This window comes from Urocampus carinirostris, chromosome 15, assembly GCF_059441175.1.
Source record: "Urocampus carinirostris isolate Australia breed hairy pipefish chromosome 15, RoL_Ucar_1.0, whole genome shotgun sequence".
Classification (NCBI taxonomy): domain Eukaryota; kingdom Metazoa; phylum Chordata; class Actinopteri; order Syngnathiformes; family Syngnathidae; genus Urocampus; species Urocampus carinirostris.
The window spans coordinates 15,723,585-15,747,032 of NC_142363.1; the positions used below are offsets into that span (position 1 = coordinate 15,723,585).

Consider the following 23,448-nt stretch of genomic DNA (forward strand, 5'->3'; position numbering starts at 1 on the left):
ATGGCGCTTTTAGTTTTTTGCAGCTCCAATTATATGTTTTTTGGGGGGTCCAATATGGCTCTTTCAACATTTTAGCTTGGTAACCCCTGATGTAAACTAACGTTATCATTATGTTTCAATCTGCAATCTTGATGTTTTTGAACAGCACACGTTTGAATGTCTAAGGCGATTGGTATAGTGGATCCCTGGCGCTTTTTTGGAAATGTTGGATAATGGAAAATGATATGGTTTCTGCAGGAGGTTCAACGTGACATGAACATTCTAAATTTTTTCCAATTGATATAAATACAATTTACATATATGCAAAAGGAGTTGGCTTCCTTTTAAGGCTTGCATAAAGCTGATTTTTGGCAGCTCCAATTATGTTTTTGGGGGTTCCAATATGGCTCTTTTAACATTTTGGTTGCCAAACCCTGATGTCAACGAACCAAATCATGATGTTTTAATTTGCAGTCGTAGTGTGTTTAGAAAGCACACGATTGAATGTCTAAGGACACCCAACACAAAGGTCAAAAATGTTTTCATTGTACGTATGCGAGAAGGGAGGCGCGAGACGCACGCTTTGCGCCCGATTGGGCCGCCCTGACAGTGATTGACGTGCAACCATAGCAACCGTGCAGCCAATCTGCCAAGTCCAATAGGAAATCATCACAGGGGCTCGACTGTCTTTTTTTTCTCCCCCCTCGGAAAAAAAGAATACACCTCTACTCGGGCTCGAACGTTCTCCTATACTTTGAATCCAAGCCCACCTTGATCAATCCATCGCAGTCTTACGCTCCGTTTTGCTCGCAAAGATGCTGTAGTTCGCTTTCCCCAAACCTCCCTTGCCACATCATCCCTCATCGTCTTCCTAGGTTTAACTGGGGATTCGGTTCTTGTTCGGGTGTGTGCGTGCGCACGCGCTTTTTGGATCGCCTTGGCGCGCGTAAAGAAGAAGCCCGCGTATAGACGACGTGGAGGAGAGAGAGTATCACGGAGGGGGAGAGCCGAAACCCACACGGAGGGGGAGAGCCGACACCGGCACCGGCACTGGCAGCAGCCCCCATGTTTCAGCTGCCTATTTTGAATTTCAGCCCCCAGCAAGTCGCCGGGGTGTGCGAGACTCTGGAGGAAAGCGGAGATGTGGGCCGACTGGGCCGCTTTTTGTGGTCCCTGCCGGTCGCCCCGGCAGCCTGCGAGGTCCTCAACAAAAACGAATCGGTTCTCCGAGCCCGCGCCGTGGTCGCCTTCCACACGGGTAATTTTCGAGAACTCTACCACATTTTGGAGAACAATAAGTTCACCAAGGAATCGCACGGGAAACTGCAGGCGTTGTGGCTGGAGGCGCACTACCAGGAGGCCGAGAAGCTCCGTGGACGCCCGCTGGGGCCGGTGGACAAATACCGGGTGCGCAAGAAGTTCCCGTTGCCCAGAACCATTTGGGACGGGGAGCAAAAAACGCATTGCTTCAAGGAGAGGACCAGGCATTTGTTACGAGAATGGTACTTGCAGGATCCCTATCCGAATCCCAGCAAAAAACGCGAGCTCGCGCAGGCTACGGGACTTACGCCCACGCAAGTGGGGAACTGGTTTAAAAACCGAAGACAAAGAGACAGAGCCGCAGCTGCCAAAAACAGGTGAGTTTATGCAAAAATAATTCATCTAAAATGTAGGTTGATTGCGTTTTACATAGAAAAAATGGCGAGTGAGATGGAGCAAACCTTGAGTTATCCACTTCAAATTTCTGTAAATAGTTCAACTCAACGATTTTCAGCGTAAACAGAATATAATTTTGTATTTTAATAGGTTTATTAATTTTTATTTTATTGTATTTGTTTACTTTATTTTGTTTTACTTTGTTTTTATTTTTTTTCGCTCAAAATAGTGTGTGAAATGGAGCAATTTTAGAGATATTCACCTAAAATATTGTTTAACGGAGCAACACGACAAATTTAATTTACTCTGAAGAAAATTTTCGATTTTTAATTGGTGTTTTTAAAAATTATCATTCGTCCATTCCATTTTATTTTAGTGTAGCATGTTTCCTGATAATAATATTCATAACAATATCATATACATAATAGTAGTTACATCAATGTAATAACAGTAATAATAATAGTGGTAACAATAATAATAATATATTTTGAGATTAATTTCTACATCAACAGTATTATTCGTATCATTATCATTAGTAGTAGTATTAATGATATTGTCATTGTCTGTTCCGTTTGATTTTACTCCAATTTAACTATTATTAATAATCGAATATATTTAATTACAAAACCATTTATAATCTTTTTTACCTGTTCCATATTATTTTACTAATTCATTCAAAATAATTATTTTTATCATTTAAGACAGTTATACTGGATGTTTCTGGATATACTGTAATAATTCCTGTATTAATATACATATTTTCTATTCTTTAAAAACATTCTTTTCCACGAAAAAAGACGTTTATGTAAAGAGGAAATAATGTGATTTTTATTTAGGACAAGTAAATTTGAGGTTTCTGATTGTCCTGTGACATTTTCTACATTAAAAAAATCTACTTTTGTTTTACTTGAAAATAGACAAGTGGATTTAAGAAGTAGAGAATATGGTTTATGGTTGTTCCTTGCTACATTATTTGCCATGCTACAAAGTAGCTTATATTTTTGTAATGATCATGTCGTTACAAGTATGAAATCAAAAGGGATTTGTACATGTATATATGTTCCTGAAAAGACAACCCCTTGAAAAAAAAACAAATATCTTGAATGAGTGGATATGTTTTACAATGTTTTGTTCACTTAAATATAGTTCGTTATTTAAAATAGCGTTTTCTTCTGTGATAATCATGTTATTACACGTATGAAAGTGAATTTGTATTTGTATATTTTCGTCCTAAAACCCATCCCTTTAACGACAAATGTCTCCAATGAGTGGAAAATATGACATTTTATTATTCCTTGATATTTTCCCTGCCATAAGCTAGTGTTTCCTTGTGTAATAATCATAAATTTGTTAGTAAAAGAGAGTTTGTACTTGCATATATTATCTTGGGAATACAACCCCTTAAAAACAAATGTCATATTAAATTGAAACGATGACAATTTGGTGTTCCTTGTCATAATAATTTCAATGCTACAAGCTAGCATTTCTTTGTGTAATAACATGACATAAAAGTGGATGTGATATTAAAATGCTTTCGTGCATTGTCCTGCAAGGACAACACACACAAAAGGGAGAAAGAGCAAAAATTTGTTGTTTTTTGCCATAATATTGCGATAAATTAGTGTTTGTTTGTGTAACAACATATATCAAAGTGATTTCTGCAAGGACAATCCGAAAAAATACAATCAAATAACTGTATTTAGGTAGGGCAACATTTTTGCAATTTGTTGTTCCTTGCTATAATATTTTAATGCTATAAGCTAGCATGTATATGTGCAATAACATGACATAAAGGTGAGTCTGACATTAAAGTGCTTTCGTGCATTTCCTGCAAGGACAACACAGGAAAAAATGAGGGGAAGGGTTTTTTAGAAGGGGAACATGTTTGCAATTGGTTGATGCTGTCTATAACATTGTAAAGGTTAGCATTTCTTTGTGCAACAACATGATATTAAAGTGCTTTCCTGCAAGGACAACCCAAAAAAAGTGTATTTAAAAAGGCAACATTTTTGCAATTTATTGTTCCTTGCTATTATATTTTTCATTCTGCAAGGTAGCGTTTCTTTGTGTAATAACATGATAAGAAAGATATAGTTTTTTTTTGTGTATTTCCCTGCAAGAGCAACCCCAAAAAATTGGAAAAAGTGTCATTAGAAGGACAACATTTTTGCACTTTGTTGTTCCTTTTTTTTCCACGCTCTAAGTTAGCCGTAATTAGAAACATTTGTTGTTCCTGGCTATAATATTATACATTCTACAAAGTAGCGTTTTTTTGTGTAATACCATGATGTTAAAGTGAGCGTGTACTTTTGTGTATTTCCTTGCAAGAGCAACCCCGAAAAAATGGGGGTAAAGTGTCTAACCATGGATTTTTAAAATTTATTATTCTTAATATTTTTTCTATTTACATGCTCCAAACTAGCCATTCTATATTTCTTGACACCGTCCCCTGTCTTCCTGTGCAGGCTCCAGCAGCAGGTCCTGTCCGGGGGCTCGGTTCGATCCCTGGCCGACGAAGACGGTACCGTCGACCGCCTGGGAAACGCATCCAGTCCGGAGGCGAGCCTTTCCAGTAAAGCGGCCGCTTCGGCCATCTCCATCACCTCCAGCGACAGCGAATGTGACATCTGAGCGCTTTTTCTGGCTCAACTCTCGATGAATGGAAGCAAAAGAAGAATAAGAAAGGGGGAGGGGGGGTGTAGCCAAGTGAAAGACAATCGAATACAACAACTCATAGTGCCTGCGTTGAGTTATACACACGTGTACACACTCGGATAATATCCTGCCAAAAACATGCAAGGATCTGTGAGGCCTCTACTTTTATTTGCATTTAAAACGATCCTAACACACAAAAAGACTCATAAATGTCCCCCCCCCTCACTGTGAAAAAACATAGCGAGCCTTTACTGCAGTGGTCGGCAACCACCAGGCAGCGGACCGGAACTGGGTCATGGGTCGTTTGGTATCCCGGTCCCCACTGGAAGAAAAAAAAACTGCCTTATATTCTGCTTGTATTGTATTTATTCGTGAATGCACCCCAAAACTCAAAGTTTGGGTGTGCTTTATAACGAGGTTTTATGGTAGTATATCACCGTGATAGAGCAATGACTTTTAAGTCGACAAATATCACAGACATCATTAGATCCACTGGAATCGAACCCGGGTAGCGGTAGTAGGAGAACCGAATCCTATACACCAGGCTAGGATTGTAGATTACAAAGGAAAAGGCATTCTATTTTCAAAGAATTTTTACGGTTCCACATTGTACGTTATAACAGAGAATTATGGGAAAGAGTTCAACCTAAACAACATTGTACAGCGTGGTCCCGGCTCATGGCTTACAGATCCCTCAAACACCAAGTCCCTGGGTGCACCACTTCCTTTGGTGTGTCTTGGGCAAGTACAGCCTGGTGGCGTCCATCCCTCTCCAGGCAGTTTTTTTCTTGGGTAGAAGTTTGCTCCTCCACCTGAGACAATAATGGTTTCCGTGGCAACCAGTGGGAGAAGCCTTCTGATCTGACTCAGATAAAGCACCTTCATCCTCCGGTCGCCATTGTTTTTCGGCATACAGCGTCATTCTACTGTTCAGAGATGACCCAAACGTCAGCAACGCTGGGCAGTGGCGTTTGTCTAAAAACACTGACGCTAGATCATACTTCCCCGACCCCCCCTCAGATTCACGGTTCACTGGTCACTCTATGATGAATCAGATCCTTTGGTACCGTGAGTAAAAATGTGTGAGGATGAGAATGCTTTTTCCTATGTCATCTAGAATAGACAGTTAGTGGTATAGTGATTGCACGGGTTACTTTATTATTATTATTATTATTATTGCTAAAATATAGTCAGACAATTAACTGTTCCCTGGAGAAAAGGTTGCCGACCGCTGCTCTACTGTTTATCCGTGTTGAAATAAAAAAGAACTGTGCTATTTTTACGTTTCTTTCAAAGGTTTTATAAATAATGTTAATTTGCTTATTTAAAATCATCCGCTCTGTCTTTTTGTCATCTTCATTCGCTGGGTATGTTTTTTTTTAACCTGTTGAGCATGCGCGCTTTAGTGACATTGTGTTTCGAGTCAAAGGGAAAAAAACAGTAACTTAATAAAACAATTGTGGATGGAGATTATTTTTATTGTGGTTATTTATGGAATGATTGGTGTAAACGGAGATAAGGAAAATCCATGTGTTTTTTTTTGTTCAGCGCACTAATTGAGCAACATACTGCGCGTGGTGTAATGCAGGGTGACAGCGAGAGGTCAGCGAGAGGCCGGCTCACTAACCCGGATGATGCGCGGGGGATTCTGGGAGGGGGCGACGCGCGCGCATGTATTTGGCAAAGCGCGGTAGATTGTCACGTGCACGAGCGCAGTTGTTTTTTTTTTGCACGTGGAAATACGAGAAAATATGGTGAGCAAAATTAAATGAACAGGCTCGGGAAATAGCCACAAATGTGGTTTTTATATTGGGAAATAATGCGCTTTATCCATTTGAAACGTGAATACAATGAAAATGATGTTTGAAATATTTACAAAGTACTCCTCCTGTTTTGAATTGTATCCTTTAAAAACGTATACGCCTTTACTGACATTTTTTTTATTAGTAACACTATTCACAAATAATTATTGTAAACTTTGCTATTCAAGTTTGGCAAGTATTAATATATTAAGCGTTTTTTTCCTTAAATATAAAACACGTTCTCAATTTGTATAAGAAAATCGTTACATGTTTGCGACAAATACAACGCTACCCGGCAAAAAGCTTCTTTTTTTTACTCCATCGGCAGAAGATTTTTCCAATTTTATCAATAATGTTTCTTGTTTTAAGATATTTGATTGTCGTTTTTTTTTATAAAATTTGAAAATTAATAAACGTGTTATCTACAAAGTCGTATGGATCGATTGCTATTTTTTAGATTTTTTTTCCTAATCTTAATGAAAACATTTTCTTAAAATAAAACAATTAGGCACTATTAGTCTGTTGAGCGTTTTTTGTTTTTGTTTCAAATTTCAGGATACTTTTGTTACACTAATCAAAAACTAAACAAAGACTGACCTGCACTGGAAAAAAACATTCTCATCCCATCGGCAGAAATTTCAAGTATTTCATGTGTATAATTTTTCTTTCTTATTCTTAGATATTTGAACTTGTTCGTGAAATCGAATATTAAGAAAATACTCAAAAATGATTGGTTTAGAAGTAAGTATATTGTTTTGTCGTTTGAAGTATTATTTCGAATAGTGCTAGAAATTACTTCTTAAAACCAGCAAAATAAGACTGATATGACAATTTTCATAATTTAGGAATATTTTATTTGCATTTGTTGTAAAAAAAAACATGTCTGACAAAAAACAGTGTCCTGCACAATATACACTGGAGAAAATCCTTTTTTAAAAAAATGTATTTTCAATTACTTTGATATATTCGTTGTTGTTTTTTTAATTAAATGGGAAAAAATGCTCATATATTGTGCTATATATAGAACGTGTTAGATTGTTTTGGTCATTTGAAGTATTGCTTTTTCTAATTTTAATGAAAAGTAATTTTTAGAAACAACAAAATTATCTACCATCGGTTGACAGTATTTCTTATTTTACGAATATATTATATATTAATCCAGAAAACAGGGTGGAGTTTCTAAAAAAATACATGGAAGGTGTCTCATTTTCTCCAAGATTTTTGCAGCATATATTTAAGTAGTCAATGTTTTTTGTGTCGTATTTTTCTATTGCACTATATATTGTCTATCCATGGTTTTAAAAGGTTGCCTTTGTAAGATCTACAACATCTTCAATTTTCTTGTTTTGGTAAAAGCCCAAATGTAATCATTTTAAAAGCTCTGAAACTCAAAACTATCCCAGACCACGTTTAAAATGGACCGCTCCTTCCCTTTAATCAAACTTTCTGGGTTGTTTTGTCCAAAACACACCTTATTTTTAAAGGAAATGAGAGGGATTTGGTGTAATTTGTGTGTCAATTTAAAGAGGAAAAAAAATCAATTTTTTTGCTCCGATCCTTTGTAGGAAAATACTATTTTGAGGGTGGGGTTTGAATTTGGGACAACTTATCTGTGATACATTTGTTTGGGTCGTTTCTATACAATACGAACACAATTTTAATGTATTTGTTTTAACACAACACTCATTTTTGGGTCATCTTTTCACATGAAATTACTAATTCATTGTGATGGAATTATTTCAAAAAAATGAACCAACTTTTTTTCTTTCTTTCTTTTTTTAATCACAATCGATGAGGTTGGCTATTATTAGTCAAGTAGGGGTCCAGGCTTAACTCGAAGTTAAATTTGATTGTTTTTTTTTTTAAATGCACACAGAGCTAAAATAATACCAATTGAAATAAACTCCTGCCCTGCGACTGGCTGGCAACCAGTTCAGGGTGTACCCCGCCCTCTGCCCGAAGATAGCTGGGATGGGCTACAGCCCCCCGAACCTACTGGAGATAAGGGCTGCAGATATTTAATGAATAAACTCCCTTGTGTTGTTTTATCAACCAATTTTGTGCTAATGTTTTATTTGACTTTGTAAGAGCGCTAGATCCTCCTCCAAACGTCCAGATGAAGTTAAAGTTTTAAATACCTAGATAGGTTAATCATACCAAACGACTCTATTTTGTTTTCTTTCAGCAAAAAAAGCCTTGAAAGGGCACCCGAGTTCAAGTTCATATTGCCAATGTTTGAAGCAAGGGCGTAGGCGTGGGATTTATTTGTCCCCACTAATATTATGTGATCACTCTAAAAACATTCTATGTGCCTTCACTAATATCGATAATTATTTGGTCCCCATGACCTCACCAATCTTAAAAATACACTAGGCCCCATTAATGCCAAGATCAAACCTACGCCCTTGGTTTGAAGAATGTCACCCTCCCGCAAAGAAAAGGGAAACACATGCGCACCTTCTCCCCGTGTTGTGCACGAGTTCAAGTTGAGTATTTTTATTTTTTCCAAGGCTTAAGGGACCGACACCTGTTTGCCTCCAGCTTGTAACTTGCGCATCTCACAAAAGGAACCCCGCCACAAGGCAAATGCGTGTTAAGAGAGAGGGAGGAAACGGGGTGAGCCCACAAGAAAAGGGGGGTCGAAGGCTTTTCACTCTTTTTCTCTTTACTCGGGTTCTCTTTGGGACAGAATGTCTGAATATTTCCGATTCTATTGAAAGTAAGAAGAAGTGGGGGAGGAGGTGGATCGGGGTGTTTTTCTCGGTCAATAAGGTTGTCAAACTGGTCAGCGGTAATCAGTGCTAATGATGGTTTCTGGGGGTCCCCCCTACTTGGACAAAGGGGCCCCTGCCGCTTTTTTGTGTCGGCCCCCAATCCAATGAAAAGACTCCTAGTGTGTAAGTGTGTTCATGTGTGCGTCGTGTAGTCCGTTAAAAAGGTTTTAATTACCATTTAAGTATATTTTTCTCTGACCCTTTTTCACAATCATAATTCTTCCTTTTATAGCGGTGGGTCACCGACCCGAGTCACAGGTTATTTAATAGTTATTGTATAGTTGTATGATAAATCGTGCCTGCTTTTTTTTCTGCATTGGTGGTCAGACTGCGGCTTATGCGTCTATCGACTGAAGTATTGACGTTCATGATGTCAAACGCTGCTTACAGTATTTTGCATATTTATCGTAAAATTACCAACGTGCTAGATGTTGACCTTTTGCAGGAAATGAAAAAAGACAGCAGAAAGAAAAAGATACATGACATTAAAGTAAATATGTTTCATTTAAAAAAGTTATATGGATGAGTACATATTAAAGGTGGGGTGCTTTGTTTGAGGCGTCGTTAATAATTTGAAAATTCAATATTTCTTTCCATTAAAAGTATGTGTTAAGAATGCTCAACTGAGTTCAATAAGCCCTTTTGATTTATTTCCAATCCTCCCATCTTTTACTTTTAGCAGAGCTGTTCGGGGCGGAACACATTAGGTGTAAGGAATGGAGGGTCGGGGAGAGTGACGTCAGCTCTTCCCTGCACATTTGAAAAAAAAATGTTTGTCAGTGGAGCATAAAAATGGTAAAAGTAAGAAAAGGTCGGTCGCCTTCTAGTAGAGTCCAAACGTCAAACCAAACCCTAAGAAAGATGAAAAAAAAACTTTGTTCAAGCACGTCCAAGAAATGCACATACGCTCACGCACATCATGAATGAGCTGGCTGAGGCTGCAATAATGACACCTGTCAAGAGATGGCAGCAGAGAGTAACACAGTTCAAAATTGCATACAGCTCCTTTAATTTAACATTCATAGACGAGGACCATATATTCACCCGTGGTCTTTAAAAAATAATCTTGAAGAGTTAAATTAAAACTGAGTACACTTAAATAGCCAGTGTTAAATCAACACTTAAAGTGTGAACTTTTAACACTACTACTGTGGACATGAGGTCCATATCTACACACTGTAAAATCAACACAAGTTAATTAAACTGTGTAGGGATACTAGGTCCCAATACAAGCCTTTATTTTATGAACCAATAAAACACTATAATTAAATTTACCCTTAAAATCTACCCTATTGTTCTATAATTTTACAATTTTTAAATATTATTTGTTTTATTATGTTTCAATAACATGAGTCCCTAAGATGAACAAAAAGACAGTAATTATGACAGAAAATATTGCCCTATTTCAAGAGTTTTATTTACTACGATAAAAAATTAGTTACATGAAAAATACGTATCTTTATTTTGGTCTTTTATTTATTTTTTATATTTACTCTTAATCTTTTATATATAAAGTGGTTCCTGTTGGACGAAGAACGGATTTATTTTACTTAAACCCTGAAAATAAGACCTCATTTTTCTATTCTATTAAAAATCCCCCAAATTGGGTCATAAACATTCCATAAAGGCAACGAGTGAAAAAACACCCCAACAATTTATACATAAGGATTTATCAAATTTTTTTTTTTACACGATAATCGTAAGTAAAATTTTCTGCAATCCTCCATGTTCGAAAATTATGGTCATATGTATTTTTTGATTAGGAGAAAAAAACACCCGAACTACCAAATAAAAATGAATCTTAAAATACCTAGTTCAAGATTACATTTTACATAAGATGAGCCTCACCTAAAAGACCATATATGCCCGCTGTCTTGCTGCTAAGGGTACCTAAAAACCACAAAACGAGAAACAACTTTTCGTTTTGGTCACTTTAAGTCTCCATAGTTGATAACCTTCCTCGTGCTTTGACGTGTGCATTTTCAGTTGCATTACACAATACAGCGACATCTAGTGGTCTAATATTACACAGTGTCTCCTTTAAAATGAACTAAATCTGCGAATGGAATATAGGAGTTTCATTTTTCGCACTCGGGTATATCAAACTGGTATCGAATGCCCTCTAGTGACAAGAAAATGAAATTCTGATTCGGTACTGTATTCTGTCATTTTAAATTCAATTTTATGGAATATTATTTGGGTAATTAAATCATATATTGACATTTTCAGGGGGGTAAATTCTATGTACCAGTGGTATTTGGGTTCAGTATCAATGACTACTGAGAGATGAAGTATCTGCATCGACATAAAAAGTGATATCAAAATCCCATTAAATTTAAGTGCTACTGGGGGCGGGGAGTGAAACTCTAATTGGCTCCTTGGTGTTGAAGCATTTCTCCTAGACGAGGTGAGAACTTTCACACATCAAATGTGAAAATTTAGAGAAAAAAAAAATTGTAGAATCAGAATCATCAATCAAATTTTTCTTCAACGTTCTGTCAAGTATATCGGAAAACCATCCATCCATTCATTATCTGCTCCGCTTATCCTCAGTAGGGTCGCGGGGGTGCTGGAGCCCATCCCAGCCATCTCCGGGCAGTGGGCAGGGGACACCCTGAACCGGTTGCCAGCCAGTCGCAGGGCACACAGGGACAGACAATTCGCTCGCTCATTCACACCGAGGGACAATTTTGACCGGCCAATTATCCTGACATGCATGTTTTTGGAATGTGGTAGGAAACCGGAGTGCCAGAAGGAAACCCACGCAAGCACGGGGAGAACGTGCAAACTCCGCACAGGAAGGTTGGTAGCTGGATTTGAACCCATGACCTCAGAACTGTGCCGCACACGCGCTAACCACCGCGCCGCCGTGCTGTCCATATCGGAAAACCGTTTTGATATCATCTGTTCATGTTCCCCCTCGCCTGCTTCATCCTACAGCTTGTGTTGTTCCACAGGTAACGTGCCTCCTCTTTTTCATTCGACACAATAGCTCCCGTTCTCACGTATAAAACACGTTTTTTTCCTCCAGATAATCATATTCAGAAAAAAATAAAACAATAAACTTCCCTTCCACTTGTCTCCAGTTCAGATAATTTACATTTCTACATTGAATGCTAATCAAAATTGAAAAGACAAAATGGTGCATTTGGGTCACTTTGAGTCTCCATAGTTTATATTTTTTGTGTTTTATAGCTTTTAAGTTGCACTGCAAAATAAGGCGACATCTAGTGGTCAAATGATACACTCTCTCCTTTTAAAGAAGGGATCATCAACCCAAAGCTCCCGAGCCACACGTTGCTCTTTAATACTGCCCTTGTGGCTCTCTGAACCTTTTCATTAATGTTAGAAAATGGTGAAAGAAGGGGAACGAAATTAATATAAATATATATATATATATATATATATATATATATATATATATATATATATATATATATATATATATATATATATATATATATATATATATATATATATATATATATATATATATATATATATATATATATTTGTGTTTGCGTGATGGTTTTATTTACAATAAGTATTTAATATGAAATGAGAAACTTCTAATTTTTGCCGACCCTTCCCCAAGGATTTTTGTATTTGAGGGTACTCATTTAATAGTTGATTGTTAAACCGTCCCCGTGTATTACTTGACCACTAGATAACACTTTATTGTGTAGTTTCAAACAAAAAATGACTGCTACCAAATACAAGTAAGAATACAAACTACGGAGACTCATAGTGCTCAAACTGCATCATTCTTCTTCTCATATTTTTTGCCCAGCCTTTCAGAAGTTTTTCAGTATTTGGTGGTACGCTCAGCAGCAAGATGGCTGACAATCATGCATGCTCCTTCTAGGTGAGCCTCATGTTATGTAGCATGAATACAATTTTTTTTTAGCTGTGAGTATTAAAAAAACACGTTTATATGACAGTTATGTATGAATTCTTATAATTCAAATCAATTATTAATTTCTTTTACCACAGGATGCACTAGATATAACACAATGTAATTTTTTTTTAATGCTTTATTGAACATAATGCATTTACACTTCCATACAAAAATTTCTTATAACCAAACAACACAAATAATCCAAAATACCAAAAAGTAGATAGATAGATAGATAGATAGATAGATAGATAGATAGATAGATAGATAGATAGATAGATAGATAGATAGATAGATAGATAAATAGATAGATACTTTATTCATCCCCGTAGGGAAATTCACACTTCCAGCAGTCTACCCTGTTGTTTAATAACAGATTAACATGATGCCCTAGGGGTGCTTGTAGCGGAGTGGATGACGTCACACGCCAGTCCAAAAGTTCGACATCCCTGCGGCAGATGGAAATCTTTTTCTTTGTGTCCAGGGATACACCACCTCGTGTTAACGAGTCCGTCTCCTCTCCGATTCCCGTAGGCTTTCGTGTCTCTGTATAGCGGCGCTGAAGCCGGATAGCTACGGATAGCTCCGGATAGCTCCGGGTGGCTACACGTTAGCGTCCAGGGTGCTAAACGTGAGCCACGTTTCCGCAAAACACAGCAACTGCGCTCCCTGTGCGCTTCGATGTTTTCCACCAGCACTCGTTGGTCTTATTTGGTAGTGAGTTCACATTTACCATGATTACGGATGGTACCGAAGACTTATAACGCCGCTAGCCGCTTAGCTAGCTCCGGCTCTTCTTCCACCATAGGCCCCCTCATCACGCCGGCACGAGAATTCTTCAGGGCAGGGAGTTGATTCCTCGAATAAACGCATTTTTGTGCGCTAAAACCCATGTCCATAGGATAGAAGGTCATCCAAAGTGTAGTTGTCAAACGGGAAGAAAAACACCAAAGATAGGAGCAGACAATAAAACAATAAATCACAAAAAGTGAGAGATAACAGGGGAGCTGCTGGAAAGGCAGCCGGACGATGGCGGCGCCGCTTTGATCAGTAAAGTTGTAGAAACATGTCAGCGGGTAAAGAGATTAGATAAAAATGCCAAAAGATTTAGAAATATCATTAGTTTTAATGGCCTTCTGGTTGTCAGAAAGACCTATTGTTTTACTTCACATTGGAAGGCAAGGTAAGAGATTTTTCTACCTGAAAATTTCTACTTATGAACCTAGAATTTAACTTCAATGATAATAGAATTGACAATAAAGGTTTGAATCTCCATTTTGCTCCATTTCGTTCAAGGTCACTCCGGCAAGTTTGACAAGGGCACCACTCGTCACTGTCGCCATTTATTGTTGGGCTTGGGGAGTTATGTTACGTGATCAGGATACTAAAACATGTAATCATATTCTGTTACCGTTACAGAAAAAAAGACTTGTTCAAATTACAGGTACACTAAGTAAATATATGGATTACTTTCCAGGAGTACAATTTCATTTAAAATAATCTATATGTCGCACACTACAAGGACAATATTAAAGTCTGGTGTGCGATAGTATGAACTCTTTTTTATTATTTTACTCATTCTCAATAGCTTTGTTTATGATCGCCCATGCATGATTACGCCATTCTCTCTCTCTGCAGTCTAATTCATTCCAATCCACACACATGCAGTGGTGCGCTCACTCTTAGGCCCCCCCGAGCCCCTTCCACCTGCAAAGCTACCCAAGGTGCCTGACTACAAAATCTGACGTGGGTTTTGACTCGGTCCTGTTTCCTATTGGTATTTCCTGTCCGGTATTGTTACCGTTTATTTTGTCCTGTTTAATATCGGTTTCCAGTTTCGTTCCCGTCTAGTTTTTCCTGTTTATTTTCGATATCCTGTTTTGATATCAATCCTGTACGTCCCGTTGTTTAATATAGGTTCCAGTTTTGTTCCCGTCTAGTTAGTTTTTCCTGTTTATTTTCGATATCCTGTTTTGATATCAATCCTGTCTGTCCCGTCCTGTGCGGCATCGAACCCATCTGTCCGATATCTGCTCGGGCAATTGGTATCGATCTCGTCCGCCTCTGGCTTCCTATCATTCCACGCCAGACTGCTGCTAAATGTGCATGACTCCCCATTTCCCGTAAAATAAAAGGCTTGTGTGAGAAACGTCACGCATTTGGGTCCTGATCCTGTTCTGGTTCTTGACAGTAATGCCTGGGCACATGTGCCCTCTTCCACAGCATCCATTCAAGCATTCATTCATTCACTTCATGCACTCATTCACATGTGTCTTACATTTACATATACATCATTCACTCATAGATTAATTGTGTCTATCATAATATTAATTTCTGATACCAAAGAGACAGATAGATGACAAGAAGTCCCAGAGTCTGTTTGAAATCAGAAAGTGAACATGTTGTGTGTTTAAAACAATATTTAGTTCTTGATGTGCTCTTAATGTGAGCTAAGACAAAGCATTTTACCTGTCATGTGAAAGAGAAAATTTTTCACAACAATACATGTTTTCGGAGCATAGTTAGCACATTCGCCTAATTTCTGAAAGGTCCGGTTGGAAAGATATGCTGGCCTAGAGAGGGTCTGGCACCAACAGGCTGTACTTGCCCAAGGCACACCACAGGAAATGGTCCCCCTACCACCCTAGGGGGGACGTTTCATGCATCATGTGTGTTTCTATAGTGCAGTGGTTAACATATTTGCCTTACACGCGAAAGGTCCCCGGTTTGAGACCAGGTGGAAACATATGCTGGCTTGGAGAGGGATGAGTGCCACCAGGCTGTACTTGCCCAAGGCACATCATAGGAAATGGCCTCCCTACAACCTTAGGAGGGACGTTTCATGCATTATTTGTGTTTCCATACTGAAGTGATTAGCACATTCACCTTACACGCGAAAGATCCCGGTTTAAGACCAGCTGAAAATATGTGCTGGTCTTTAGAGGAATGAGTGCCACCAGGCTGTACTTGCCCGATACACACTGGAGGAAACGGTGCCCCTACGACGCCAGTGGTTAAGGGATCCATACACTGACCCACCCACACCATACTACATGCTTAAAATGTGAGCACTTTTTGGTTGGACTACAAGCAACTACACCTGATCATGGTTTCCTCCATTTCTTTATCAAGGTTACATTGTAAATTCAACAATATTTTGTAATTACATTTACATTTAGATATACACCTTTTGTATGACAGAGTTGATAGAGAGGCGTTGTGGCAAGTGATGGTGATGTATGGAGTGGGTGGAAAGTTGTTGGAAGCATTGAAGAGTTTTTATATGAACAGCAGAGCATGTGTAAGAGTAGGGAGTGAGCCAAGTGAGTGGTTCCCTGTGTTGACTGGTGTGAGACAGGGGTGTGTGATGTCACCATGGCTGTTTAATGGTACATGGATGGTGTGGTGAGAGAGGTGAATGCAAGAGTATTTGGCAGAGGTGTAGACATGATGGACAACAGTGGAACAGTGTGGCAGGTAAATCAGTTGTTGTTTGCAGATGACACAGGGCTTGTGGCTGATTCTGAGGAAACATTGAGAAGGTTGGTAACGGAGTTTGGAAGAGTATGTGATAGGCGTAAGTATGTGTCAATGTTGGGAAGAGTAAGGTGATGAAGTGTTCACGTGATGGAGTGGGCATGACGTTAGAAATCAGGTTGCATGGACAGGTGCTGGAAGAAGTTGAAAGCTTTAGGTACTTGGGTTGCGATGTGGCTGCAGTTGGTGGAATGGAGTGTGAGGTATTGCACAGAGTGAATCAAGGAAGCAAGGTTTTGGGTGCTCTGAGGAGAGTGATGAACAACAGGAGTATGAGTATGGATGTTAAGAGGGGACTGTATGAGAGTGTGATTGTGCCGACTGTGTTGTATGGTGCAGAGACTTGGAGCCTGAACGCAGATTTAAGAAGGAAGTTGAATGTTTTTGAGATGAAGTGTTTGAGGACTATGTTAGGAGTGACAAGATTGGATAGACTGAGAAATGAAATTGTGAGAGACAGAACTGGAGTAGTCGTGGAACTAAGCAAGCGTGTTGATAAGAGAGTACTCGGTTGGTTTGGACACATGGAGAGGATGGATGAGGAGCGAAAGTTGAAGAGCATCTACAGAGCAGAAGTCAATGGGAGGAGACCAAGAGGAAGGCTGCGATTGACGTGGATGGATGGTGTCATGAGTGCACTGAAGGAAAGAGGTCTAAATATAATGGAAGCTAGAGCTCTTGTTGGTGATAAAAAAGGAGTGGAGAGGTTTTGTGAAAGGATAGTGGGATTGTGGACGCGTTTTTAAGGATGGGCTGGGCACCTGTATGATGCGGCAGGGGTAAACCAGTGAAAGCTGTCGGGCCCTGGTGTTGAACAAAAGAGTGTGTTGTGTCACCCTGACCCGAGTGACACGGCCGCTTTCTTGTGTCCCGTTTCATCTGGGGGGACGAAAGCATGACCAACTTGGGTGCCGAGGTGCTTAACTTGTTTGGGTGTTTGGGCAATTGGGTTGGCCATGGTCCAAAACTTTTTGTGTGTTTTTTATGCTATTTATTTCCCTTTTACTTTCTTTGTTATTGTATGTGTGTGTCTTGCTGTCGGTCACCCCTCTTGAGGGATATGACCTAGGTAGATAGATAGATAGATAGATAGATAGATAGATAGATAGATAGATAGATAGATAGATAGATAGATAGATAGATAGATAGATAGATAGATAGATAGATAGATAGATAGATAGATAGATAGATAGATAGATAGATAGATAGATAGATAGATAGATAGATAGATAGATAGATAGATAGATAGATAGATAGATAGATAGATAGATAGATAGATAGATAGATAGATAGATAGATAGATAGATAGATAGATAGATAGATAGATAGATAGATAGATAGAATTTATGTATTTTTATTTTGTCTTTATTGGCATATTTGGTATTGGAGTAATCCAAAATTAATGGTAAATGGTCTGCATTTATATAGCACTTTTCAAATCAATGATGACCTCCCAAAGCGCTTTTACAATGTGCTTCACACTCACCCATTCACACACACACTCACACACCAATGGGGGGTCAGCCATGCAAGGTGCTTACCTGCTTATTGGGGCAAAAGTAATGTAAGTTACATTACATTATATTACAATGTTAGAGTAATAGAATTACGTTACTGATGACATTTTTCAAAATGTCATTAGTAACTTCATTGGAAAGTAAAACTCCCTGTTGTATTGTGCAGAGAAAATGAAAAACGGTAAAAGTTCCCTATCATATAGTTCCCTATACTTGCGAGGTTTTCATCGATTGGAAATCCAATCCGATTTTCACTTAAGTGAAACCCCCCTCCTCATTGTCCTCAAACACCAAAAAACGACTCATTAAGCATTTCACTGAAGGCATTTTGCACGCACCACTTCAGTTGCAAGCAATTAAAGGCTTTGATGCCATTGTGCAAGATGGGCCATCTTGCAGCATCATTTCAAGCATCTGCGTACTCCATTCACTGAGCCTTGAGTTGTTTGGGAGACCTGAATGTACATTTCAGTGAAGTTGAATGCTAAATTTCCTCAACAAATGTAGAAATATTGCATAAATAAGCAAACATGTATATATAAGTCAATAAAACACCCTATTTTGGGACACAAAAGAAAAAAAACCTCACTAATCGAAGGAAACTATGTGCATAAATCATAGTATGACGAGTGGTTATTTACTAAAGTACCTTTTTGATAGTCAAATTCTCACACAGTATCTAAAAAACCAGCATCATAATCAGATGAGGCCATCTGCTTTCATCCTTCAGTGTGGATCAGCCTCCCCCAGGTCTCTTTCCTCACATGGTTGGTCTGTGCCTTGCCATAATTAGATTTTATTTCTATTATTTATTTATTTTGCTTTTATTTATTTTGAACCATTATGTGTGTATGTGTATTAGGTGTTCCAGGTTGTTGTGTGGGGATTTTAGTGTCTTAATGTACTCTGAAGGTTTTTATTCAGCACTTTGAGTGGCAATTCAATGGTCCAGCCATGTGCTTTAAAATTGCTTTTGATTTAGTTTAATACGTCTAGGATTAACTCGGTTTTATCAAAGTTTTATTTATCATAATATATTATTTATTTTCGTATTATTTAGAGTAATTATCATGTTATTGTTATGCTATTTAAAGAGTAAAATATTTACACAATTGATTACCTCGCTCATATTTATATATGTTATCTTAAATAATGGATTAAACACTGTGTTATCATCATTTAAAGTATCCTATGTTATGATTACCGATGCGATTCACCTGTGCCCGCTCATTTTGCGCCAACTGCTGCGGGATCTGATTGGCTCTCTGTCCCTAGTTAAACCCAGTCCTGTCAGTCTGTCGTCTGCGAACCTCTGTTTTTTTCAAGGCAAGCCTTTTTTAACCCCTACTCCCGCCTGTCCCGTTTCTGACCCCGACCACGTTTTTGCTCTCCTGTCCTGCTATCGACCTGTTTTTCCGTTCGTGACACCACCATCGCCCGCGACGGAAAATCCACTTCCGTATTCGGATCACAATCCGATTGCGAGAGGAACCTGCTTCCCGCGTCCAGCAAGCATCGGATCACGGGCGCTGCCCTTCCTCTTTCTTTCAATAAAATTGTGAGAAAACGTTACGCGATTGGGTCCACCCTGTATGCTGGTCATGACATCCTAATCATTCTTTCTCCTGTCAAACATATAAATCAACAGTGAAAATTAAAAAAAGAAGAATTACCATATTTTTCTTTTGTCTTTTGAAATTATATTAGGTAAATGAATACATTTAAACGGCTATACATTTCTTTATTTCTATTTTTTTTTTGTAGTGTCACATGTTACCTGTACATATTTTCTTACATATATCCTGACTTTCTCTTAACCTATGTTTTCTTTTTTAAGACTTTATTACGTGTTTGCACTGGGGTGTCATGTCTAATCTCGTTGCAGACAGTGTTCACTACCTTATCAATATCAATAAAGAAAATTCACTTAAATTCAATTCAACATTAACCTATTTTCTGTATTATACGACTTGAATTAAATATGCATGTTTAGTTTTTTTGAAATTGGACTGGCTGAGCTAAGTTGTGGCCACATGAAAAAATATTAAATCAGTCAGTTTACTATTATTAGTAAGCGTCGCAAATCTAAGTTTAATATGAAAATGTTATGTTCTGCTTGGAAAATATATTTTTTTTGTAATTTGATTTCAGTCATTTTTTATAAGGTAGCTTTTGTTAATAATTATAAAACGACAAAGGCAACGATATTGACAATAAAAACAATAAACATGGATGAGGAAATTGATAATGATCATGATAAAGCTAGATTATATACATATTTGATCTACATTCCCAAAGCATGCATGTCAGGTTAATTGGCCGGTCCAAATTGTCACTAGGTGTGAATGAGCGAGCGAGTTGTCTGTCCCTGTGTGCCCTGGGATTGGCTGGCAACCAGGTCAGGGTGTCCCCTGCCCACTGCCCGAAGATAGCTGGGATGGGCTCCAGCACCCCCACGACCCTACTGGGGACAAGTGGTGCAGATAATGGATGGATGGATCGTCATTGTTGGGAAAAATGTGTCACTTTGCAACATTGGTTTTGTAATCAAAGCTTTATATCAACGCAACGCTTAAGTATTACTAAAACGTATACATAAGTATGAAACCCTTTCATCAAGCTTTGTTTAAGGTCAATTTACGTCGTTGTTTGGTTGAATTCACAAGAAAAATTTCGTTCTAACAGTCACATAGCAAACTAATAGTGTCGTTCGGTTACAAAGATGAAATGTAAATTGTTTCCCACCCACAACCATAAACTGTTCTCTCCAAAAATATTTTATCATGTATACATAGTGACCTCTGCTGGCCGTTTTATATAGTTTCATCTACTGACACATTCAAGGACCCGGTGGGCCTTCAAAGTCGATATGGATCTGGGTCAATTTAACAAAACATCACTTTCTTTTTTTCTTTAAATATGATAAAAAATAAAAGAACATCACATTGGTATCTATATAACGAAAAAGCAGAGCTCCACTATGTTGCATAGGGGAGTTGATATAAGTCTTCAACAGAAAGGAGGCAGTGTTTGTAACAGTGAGATGTTGATAACAGTCCACATTATATTTGAAAAGTACTTAATAGATAAAAATGTGTGAAATTGTATCGAAATAAATGTTTGATACATTTTCAGATTAATTACATTTTTTTTTAATGTGAGATAAAAGAACTTTAAAAGATAGTATATAATCATAAATTCTACTTTTGCAACATTTATCAGTTCAGTTTCCAGTACCGTTACGACAGGGGTTGGCGCCCCAAAATGTCGAAAGAGCCATATTGTCCTTTATATAACACATACTGTATATATGTATACTGTTTATATCTATATACGTTGAGAATGTTTTTGTCATGTTTGTCCTCCTACAGAAGCCATGTCATTTTCCATTATCAAACCTTTTTGAAATAGTGTCTGAGAGCTAGGGGGCGCCAAAGAGCTGCATGCAGCTCCAGACACACTAGTTCCTGAGCATCACTAGGTGGCGCCTGTGTACCATTACCGGCACTTGAACCTGCTCTTTTTGAGCTTTAATCATACTGCTGTTCGATACATTGCACACTCAGCCTATAGCAGGTGTGTCAAACATACGGACCACGGGGCAGATAAGTACCGATGGATTTAATCCGGCGGCTAGACAATCATGAGACAATGGAGTTTTAAATATGTACACTGGATGTTGCAAAGCCAGGTGCCACTCTCAAAGCAAACCACTCACTGCAGCTGTTTTTTCTCACTCTTCTTTATCAACCAGAGAACATTTGAGAAAACGCATCAGAAGCTGCAGTCTTGATCAAAAACAGTGGGTAGGTGCTACCATCTTGACGTTATTTGATTTATTTTATTCAATTAGAAGTCATGGAGGTGGTATTTAATGCAATGTATAGTGTGTTGATATTGTCATGATTACTCATTACACTCACCTGTGCCCGCTCGTTTGGCGCCAGCTGCTGCTGGTTACCTGATTGGTTAAGCTCAGTCCTTTCACTCGCCTGTTGTCAGTCCGTCAGCGAACCTCTGTTTTCACAAGGCAAGCATTTTTTACTCTGACTCCCGTCTGTCCCGTTTTGTCACCCGTTTTCCACTCGTCTGTTCCTGATTTCCCCGTTTGTCTCCTGCTACGACCCGTTTTTTGACCCGACCACATTTTGATCTTCCGTCCTGGCTAACGACCTGTTTTTCCGTCTATCTACGCTACAATCTGCCGCTCCGGCAGATCCACTTCCGCATTCGGAAAACGCTCTGATCCCGTGAGCGGCTTGCTTCCCGCGTCCAGCGAGCACCGGATCGCTGGAGCCGCCTTTCCTCTATATTTTAATAAACTTGTGAGTAACGTTACGCATCTGCGTCCTACTTCTGTTCTGGTCATGACAGATATCTCTCCTAACGACGACATTATCTACTAAATTATAATGTTTATTTCCAGTAATTGTAAATTAAAGGTAACCACCTATATTAAAAAATACAAATTGAAAAAATAGTACCATTGTGCTTGCAGAATTCTAAACAAGTTCCGGCTCCATTTTAAGATACACCTGAAATTAACTGTAAATTTTCCGAATTCAGGTAAATATTTTCATGAATAGTACATAAATAAAAAGCGGGAAAAGAGTTTAGCTACATCATAAATGTGTTTGATGATTTTTTTGTGACTTTACAATTTGCATGAGTTTCATGAGTTTAATAGACTGTAGTAAATGAATTAAACAGTGGTTCTTTTTTGTGTTACAAATGTACAGAAAATGAACATTACAGAAGATGGAATCTTAGTTAGAAAAAAATACATCAAAAGTCGTTTTATATGTCACGGTTGCCATGGCGCCCGATTGGCTACGCCCCTGTGGCACCAGCTGCGGCTCGTTAACAGATTGGCTTTCTGTCTATTTTAAGCTCAGCGCTGTCACACTTTCCTTGTGAACCCGTCAACGAACTTCTGCCCCGCAAGATGTGGGTTTCGACACGGTCCTGTTCCTGTTGGTATTTCCTGTCCGGCATTGTTCCCGTTTTTTTTTACCTGTTTAATTTCGGTTTCCAGTTTTGTTTCCGTCTATTTTGTCCTGTTAATTATTTTCTCCAGTTTTCGTTCCCGTCTAGTTTCTCCTGTTAAGTTTCAATATCCTAATTCGTTATCTATCCTGTCTGTCCCTTCATGTCCGGTATCGACCCCATCTGTCCGATTTCAACTCGGGTAATTGAAATCAGTCTCGTCGGTCTCTGGCTTCCTGTCTTTCCACACCAGACCGGCTGCCTCACGTGCATGACTCTCCATTTCCCATAAAATAAAAGGCTTGTGTGAGAATGTCACGCGATTGGGTCCTAATCCTGTTCTGGTTCTTGACATTATAATCAAATCTTACACTCCTAACTCATAATGGTAATTCAATTTTTAGCCTCCAAACAATACCCAGCCCTACAGCTAACACACATTTTTAATCTATCACTTCGCTCTGAAAATGCTGGTCTACTAGTGATCCCAAGAGCCAAGAAGAGATCGTCAGGTTCGAGAGCGTTCTCCATTCGGGCCCCGGTGCCTTGGAATGCTCTTCTGAGATTCGATCTACAAACTCAGTGGAAATGTTTAAATCTAAGCTTAAAACACACTTCTATTCTATAGCATATGAATAACCAATATT

At 38.5% G+C, this 23,448-nt stretch overlaps 1 protein-coding gene across 1 annotated transcript; it reads left to right on the top strand.

Moving 5' to 3' along the window:
• The first annotated feature begins 631 nt into the window (after positions 1-631).
• Positions 632-5,763, top strand: six6a (SIX homeobox 6a). The gene is made up of 2 exons (XM_088354820.1): positions 632-1,616; positions 4,101-5,763. The coding sequence occupies exons 1-2, from the start codon at positions 1,045-1,047 to the stop codon at positions 4,264-4,266; spliced, it is 738 nt and encodes a 245-aa protein (XP_088210946.1). The 5' UTR covers positions 632-1,044; the 3' UTR covers positions 4,267-5,763.
• Positions 5,764-23,448: the final 17,685 nt, after the last annotated feature.